We start from the raw sequence: 7,882 nt of genomic DNA, 5'->3' as shown, positions 1-7,882 counted from the left end.
TCAAATCCAGCTTTCAGAGTGGATGATGAATGTGTTTTTGTGTTCCAGTTTTTTTTTGTTTTTTTTTTGGTTCCTGGATACACAGAATTAATAGAGCTTGTTAGATCTGTAAATAAATTCTATATGCAGTGCGTGTGTTACTTTTTCTTATACTCTTGGTCTGTAAATGTTGCCATAGGCTTTGATAGAGCAGCGTGACCTTTTAAAGAACAGCAGAGGGCAGGCATTCTCCCTCTTAATTTTCACATACCCGTCTCTCTCTCTCTCTCTCTCTCTCTCTCTCTCTCTCTGTGTGTGTGTGTGTGTGTGCGCGCGTGTGTGCGTGTGTAATACCGCGACATGTATGCTTTATTATTCATTTCGAAGTTGACACACACCTTTTGCGTAATGAACTACTGTGTAATAAAGCATTATTGTTCATATATAATGGTCTAAAGGAGAATATATACACTATCTTTAAAGATATGTGTTATCTTTATCAGACAGTAGGCTCATTGTTTTGATCACCATGATATTGGAAATGTGAACAGATTTTTTTGTCATGTTAGTGATTAGTAAAATAGTGACTTGAATCTGAGTTTTGATTTCGGTTGCGTTTTTTATGCGTGAAGTGAGGGGGTAATAAAACGATTAGAAGCTTGGTGGTGTAACCGGGCGGACACTAGGACCTCACTGCGCTTGGGAGTCGACAGGGCGCTGCACACAGAGTGAGTGCGCGCAGCTTCAGAGCGCTATATTGACCCGCACACTCACATCCCGCACAGCGCGCGTGCTTTCTCTCCACAGGTCTGCACACTTTGGATACATTTCTTGCTTTTGCATTGGGAAACTAACGTTGCTTTTTCAAAGCAACTTTAAATGAACTAAAGTGGAGCTTTTTATTCTGTGGATACTTGAAAGTTTTTTGTTTTTGGTGGAAATTGTTCGGCCATGTAAGTACATATAAGAAGAAATACATCAAGGGCGTGTAGTTTGAACATCACCAGACTTTATGTGTCATGAATGTTGTAGCTTAAGTAGCGTGATGAGGCAGACCACGGCTGCGCTTGCTGAGCTGTTTATTTCCCGGGACTGCGCCGGGATGCGGGACAGGAAGGATTATGAGAGCCGCTCCAGAGAGCGAGGAGACGCGGAACTGGAGCGCCTCAGAGCCCGAGACAGGATGGAAGCCACACTGGCTGGTCTGGCAGAACTGGACTATCTGAGACAGAGACAGGAGCTGCTGGTCCATAACGCCCTGAGTAATCAGGATTCTATCAGCACAAGTGGGGAAGAAGATGGTCAGCTGTGCTCCGCGGTAGAGGACAACTACCTAAACAACGAGGAGAAACTGTTGGAAGAGAACATTTTGCTGTTGAGAAAGCAGCTGGTATGTAGTACAAACAAAATGCATGTGCATATATAATGTTCCAGTGTTTTGTGTGTGTGTTCTGCGTGAGTGTGTGCGTGTACGCGCACGCGTCATTGTCCTGGCGTGCGCGTGTGTCGCGCTAGATTGTATCCTCCGTGGGGATTTTTTTTAGAGCGGATATTTCTTTCATCATCATTAGTGTGTGTGTGTGTGTGTGTGTATATATATATATATATATATATATATATATATATATATATATATATATATATATATATCCACTAACTCATGCACCTGAGTAGCGAAACCTTCAGATAACGCGCTTTACTACCAACGCGGCATTCACGTGTTCATTGGTTGTAATAAAGCACCAAATTAGGGCAAATATTTGTTCGCATGCGTTGAAGCTGGAATTAAAACCAAGACTGTGCAGGCTATGCATAACATATTACCATTATTTAGGCCTATAAAGTGTTTGGTTTGCATAAATATGTTAATTTGTTAGGACTAAAGTTACTAAATGTACCGGACACTACTTTGTCTTTATCCAGGCATGAAGGAAACCAAAGTCATTTCCGCAAATGATCATTAAAATGACAGGAAAACGGTGTAAAGCTATGTAATGTTATTTAAATGGAACTTCCTGAATGCAGTGAGAGTACTGCTCCGTGCTTCGAGGGGGTTCTGCCTCTGAGTTACAATAGACCAAGCGGCCCAAATGAAGTTTTGGAGCACAGCAGTCACTGACACCCTGCTGAGTTTAAAACAGGCCGAAGATCTGCTCCGGATTAAAGTGAACTCTCTGTTCACACACACGTCGTTTCCATGCAACAGAGTAACAGTGCTTTTTCAAAGGAAAAAAAAAACTCCCAGTACAAACAATATGCAATGCAAGGCTCAAAAACAGCATTAAAGAATGTTGTAGTTGTTTATAATGTGATATCTAAATAGAAAATAGGAAATGTAAACACTGACATTTTCTCCTAAAACATTTAACATACATTATAAACCTATAGACAGAACAAACCCACTGTTTCTAATCCTTGTCTATAGGCTATCACCACTGCCCAAGGTTAATTTAGTACCATTTCAAAATAACTCTTGTCCTACTCTGCAAATGGTGCTCTGGGTAAAAAAGGTCTCCACAGCCCAGCATTCGGAGAGCTGCAAACCCATAAATCACCACAAGTCTGCCTGTCATTAGCACAGTTTTTACTGCCTCCCAGTCCCTAGCAGAGCCAGTGTCATTCTGTTGCTTCATATAGCACTGGAATCTGTTGCTCCTGTCAGCAAACAGCAGTACAAATGTGCAGTAGATAACACACCACTGATTATGAGCCATTTGAAGTAATGTATGTGTGCTTTAATGGATCTTTCCCTTGGTCGGCTGTTTCACCACACTTTAAATTGGAATGCAGCACATGATCTGGGTGTTGTCAGATGTGGCCAATTCCAAATAAGTGGCGTGTTTAACCCGAATGCTTCTCCCCCACCAGGCCTGACTCTAATTTAGTCCATTACACTTGTCTGATCCATACCTCCAGGCAGCCAGCATTCGGCAACTATGGGAAATAGACTTGAATTCCAAAGGGGACTGATTACCTCAAACAGCTGAGCAACAACTTACTTCATCACTGGTCTGAATACCAGAGCACAAAAAACAATGTCTGACAATGTCTCTCTGCATTGACTGTCTCTACTGGTGATTTTCCCCCCATGTCGCAGATGTGGTTCTGACCTCACTAAATTGTTTTTCTCCTGCAGAACTGCCTGCGGAGGCGAGATGCTGGTTTGATTAGTCAGCTCCAGGAGTTGGACAGACAGATCAGTGACCTACGACTGGACACAGAGACCTTAAATGAGCATCTGGAGACTGATAGCCGGCCCAGTTCAGGTTGGTTCTAGCCTGGGAATCATGGAGGACTTGAGTCTTTCAACAGCTTTAAAGTCTTTGGAAATTATTTGTGTAGATAATAGGATAAAACAATGAAGTACATAATGTTACACCAAACACAGAGGCCTGATCCAATCAGTGCACTGCGATTTCCTTGGTTCTCTGATCCCATTTCTTATTTCCCCAAAAGGCCATAAACAGAGTTCATAATCTCGTTATATAATTTTGTATAAAAGTGCCTTGTGAACACAATAATGCTAGTGGCAGCTTATGTGCCTGCCAGGCCTAATCTCAGTTGGAGACTGCTTAGCCACACTGTTTAGGCACTAATTTGGTAATATGAACAATCTGTACCCTGTGCTTACTGCCTTCCCAGCTGAGTTGGTTTACATTCCAAATACAAGAGGTCATTTTAGTGCTGAAGCAGACTACACTTTTGTTTCGTGAAGTGTATATAAAGCAGAAATTGATTGCACATGTGTAGGCTTCTTGCTGAATGTCACTATTGTTTAAAAGATTTTGCTCCTAATAGCTGGGGAGATTACTTGTGTCCTTAATTCTGTATTAGCTGATTTATATTACAAAGTAATACAACTTTTATGCAAGCTACCCTTGAGTTCAAATTTATATTATAGAACAGAGTCATTACAAAACAGAGTGATGTGTTTGAAAGTAATAAATATTTAATTCTGGTTATTTCTTCTGTCTTTATCTCTCCTTCTCTGCTAGGTTTTTACGAGTTAAGTGATGGTACTTCGGGCTCCCTCTCTAATTCCTCCAACTCTGTCTTCAGTGAGTGTTTGTCCAGCTGTCGTTCCACATCTTGCCTGTGTGCCCCGCTTGACACCTCGCTCTGTGCCTCTGAAGGAAGACCCAAGTCTTCAGGTGAGGGCCCACTTTAGAGAGGCAGTATTTATGCAGCTCCAAAGCCCATGTCATCTGGGTGATGGTGCTTAGCTGAAACAATGTGTTCTCTGACATTTTATACATGCAGCACATGAGTAGTCCTGTTTGTGCCTTAAACTGTTATCATCAAGAGGAAGCCTACATTCTAGTATCAGACACTTATCTCGGTTGCTTGCCTTGTTTGTTATCATTAGCTGAAAGTCCTCTAAAACAATTAAGTCCGGCAAGTAGAAGAGGACAGGGTAAGAAAACACCCGAACGTAAGAGATAGAAACAGTTTCACAGCTCTGCAAATGCCACACCTCTGATAAACCAAAAAGACAAAAGGCTCATTTGCATGTCAAAGCTACCAACCATATCAACCATTGACCTAGCTCAACAATTAACTTGGGGTTGAAACTGCTGTCACAGAAACGCAATTTTAGATTCATTTAGAAGCTAGGAATGGTTTTGGGGTAGAGTATTTGTGATCCTTTATGTTCTTTTAAACTCTTCTTGTTCTCTATTGCTAATTGTCCCTGTTCCCTCTGCAGATGAGCTCAATGTCTGTGCTGAGTGCGAAGAGCAGTGTGAGGACTCGTGTTCTGGTACAGTTCGCAGGTCACTGTCCGTTCCATACTCTCCTTCTCCAGATGGGAACTGTGACGGCATGTCCAAGTTCCACTGTGACCTTATAGCCAAAAATGGAAGTGATGTATATCGCTACCCTAGCCCTCTCCATGCTGTGGCTGTTCAGAGCCCCATCTTTTTCCAATCTATGGTCAGCCACCTGAAGGAAGACACTGGTCTGTCCAAGTCTGGAGAAACCCTTGACAATGGTCAAAAACCAGAGCAAGGCATTTTATCCCAAGTTCAAGCTCCCCTCAGCAAAAGACTGGACAGTTATATCTTTGGACTGCTTCAGAGGAGAGCACAGCCAATAAGGACCAATAAACTTCGAACAAGCATAAACACAGACCCCTCCAAGAGTGTCTTACGGCAGGGCAGCCTTTGTGTTAGGCCTGCAGCTACTGGACAGATCCAGCCAAGGACTCCCGAAGTCTCACCAAACTGGCAGACTTGTTTGCAAGCAGCAACAGCTCCTTGCACTGACCCCAGCACAGTGTCACCTCAAAGACAGTGGCCTGTTGAGTCCAAGGGAGAACATTTAGAGAATAACGGAGCCTCCTGTTCTCAGAATCAACCCCCAAATGAATTCATAATCAAAAATGATGTTAACACTAATAGCCTATTAAAGAACAAAGGCCCTGGGGCTAATAAAGGCCAACCGTTAAGTGTTGTTGCTAAGGAATGCCAGGACTTGGGTAGCCCTAATGCAGTGTCTTCCCCAAAATTCAAGAAGCATTCTTATTACCCTGCTGTGGAGGACAGTAAATCAGCACAAATGGTGAAAGCAGGAACTCCTAAGAGAAGTCCTAATGTACAGGCTTCAGTGGCCTGCAATGCTAAAGTAGAGCAGCCTCTGCCAGAGGTGCTCAGCCTCGGCTCCTCCTCTCAAAGTCAGGATGAGGGGGGTCAGATGGTGAGTGCAGAGTACATCCCTGCCCAAGAGCAAAGTGTAAAACTTCGCAAAGGTGGTAGCAAGAACGTGAAAATTGTCAAGGTGAAGAACGGTAGCAGCGTGAAACATAGGACCCATTCCAACGAGCTTGTATCAGAAGCAGGCCGTGACAGGCATCGCACAGGATCCAGGCGATCCAGACCGACGGAAGACATAGCTGTTTCATATAAAGCCTCCAAGAGGGCATCTTGTAAAGCCAAAAGGATCCCAGCATCAATCCCTGAGGGGCGAATCCTTGAAAAACACACTACCTCCACAGGCAGGTCAACTTCCCAAAGACACCATGGCCACCACAGACATCATGAGGCTGTGCTGGCTAAACCCAAATACAAACGCAGTGACTACCATCGTAGGCTGCGTGGCATCCCAGAGGTGCCTTATGAGGAGGCTTTCAGGAGGGTTCACCGCAGGCAAAAGAGGGAGATGCTAGGCCACATGTCAGGAATGTATCTCCCTTCCAACATGCACATCACCAGCCCTTATGCTTATGTGGGAAGTGACTCGGAGTACTCTGCTGAATGTGCTTCTCTCTTTCATTCCACCATCGTGGACACAAGTGAAGATGAGCGCAGTAACTACACCACCAACTGTTTTGGGGACAGTGAGTCGAGTGCTAGTGAGGCAGACTTTGTTGCAGAAAGCACTACTAGCACTGACTCTGAAGGCAGCAGTGGAGTCAACTGGCCTCAGTATAATCAAGCATCCCATGAAATGACTTCAGCACAGGCCAAAGCCTTCGTCAAAATCAAAGCCTCCCACAATTTAAAGAAGAGAATCCTGCGCTTCCGATCAGGCTCTCTAAAACTTATGACCACAGTGTGAGAGACTTAAGGGATTGGGGAGTTGTGATGCAGCCAATCAAATTAGCTGCTCTCAGTACTCACCCAATGAAGTGCCTAAGAAGAATTCAGTCACACTGCTTACAGTCTGTACGAGTCATGTTGAAGATATCTTTCACTACAAGTGGATTTTTTGAGTGACATCCCCTCATGCACTTTCAGCATCCTTAAATCACACATTAAAATCATTGAGAAGCATCTGACTAACCCCATTATGTCGTTTTCTGTAGACATATTTATTATAAACTCAGAATTGCCTGTGATGCATTTACATGGCAAGTGCATTTGTAAATGTGATCAATAGACATTGTTGATTTTTAAAAATAAAATATTTAAAACTTAATATATTTGGTTAGTCATACATGAAATAAAATAGGAAGTATGATTTTAAAAAAATGCATTGTTTCTAAAAGAGAAGAAGTGAGATGGAGGGATAGACCAAGTCTGTCTGCAACATCGAACAATATTTGGGCAAGTTCACCTGCTGACAACAGGGCTTTTGTTATATGCACAATAAATATGCATGAGCGTTGACATTACTATTTACCTTGTGGTTTTTGCCTATTATCTGTAAATTGCAATTTGTGTACATATTTTTTTCATTTTTGGTGTCCTATCTTTTTATGCTTTATTAAATGTTGCCTTTGATAACAGCTCTAAATCTCTGGAACTATTACTCATATGATCAAATTATTGATATCACTGAATGAGTACTTAGTATTTCAAAATTCAGGAAAAGTACATTAAAAAAATTTATGTTCGTGCGTGATTAATATCTTGCTTAAGCTTAGGTTAATTTCACCCATAAATTAGAAGTAATATATAAATAATGAAGTTATAAAATCTTAGTTTATTTTTTCAGTTGTGCTAAAATTACAGATCACCATTTGATTTTTAATGATTATGAGATTGTTGCCTTTTTTATATCAGCTAAGCCAACCAAGTCAATAGTCAAATACATACCTCTTTATAAGCTTTAGGAATAAAGGAAAAGATCTAATTAATTGTGGCTGCCTATTTAAAAAAATTACACTGGCTATGACTAATAACTTGCATCTTGACTTTTCTAATTCCAGATATTTGTTTTTTGAGACTGAGGTATTTAGTAATATAAGAACAAGGTGTCTTATTGTTTACTCTGGTTGCAACAAGCACTTATCCTTCAGTACGTATGTAGCCTACTGTGCTGTATGTACATATGTACTACAGTATGCTACTGCACTGGTAGAGAAGCACTGCATTGTGCTATATTATTTTACCTGATCTTTTACTATTAATTATTTAACATCATCTGATGTGGTGCAGTAGAAATGATATAATACTGTGCAGTG

The 7,882-nt window shown here is 41.7% G+C and overlaps 1 protein-coding gene across 1 annotated transcript; it reads left to right on the top strand.

Moving 5' to 3' along the window:
• Positions 1-666: 666 nt before the first annotated feature.
• Positions 667-7,204, top strand: dact1 (dishevelled-binding antagonist of beta-catenin 1). Its single transcript, XM_017477165.3, has 4 exons — positions 667-1,369; positions 3,116-3,245; positions 3,975-4,130; positions 4,685-7,204. Exons 1-4 carry the CDS (start codon positions 992-994, stop codon positions 6,532-6,534), a joined length of 2,514 nt encoding a protein of 837 aa, XP_017332654.1. The 5' UTR covers positions 667-991; the 3' UTR covers positions 6,535-7,204.
• The last annotated feature ends 678 nt before the right edge of the window (positions 7,205-7,882 follow it).

The sequence above is a fragment of the Ictalurus punctatus genome, chromosome 9, assembly GCF_001660625.3.
Source record: "Ictalurus punctatus breed USDA103 chromosome 9, Coco_2.0, whole genome shotgun sequence".
NCBI classification, from domain to species: Eukaryota; Metazoa; Chordata; class Actinopteri; order Siluriformes; family Ictaluridae; genus Ictalurus; species Ictalurus punctatus.
This window is presented reverse-complemented; position numbering and strand designations above follow the sequence as displayed.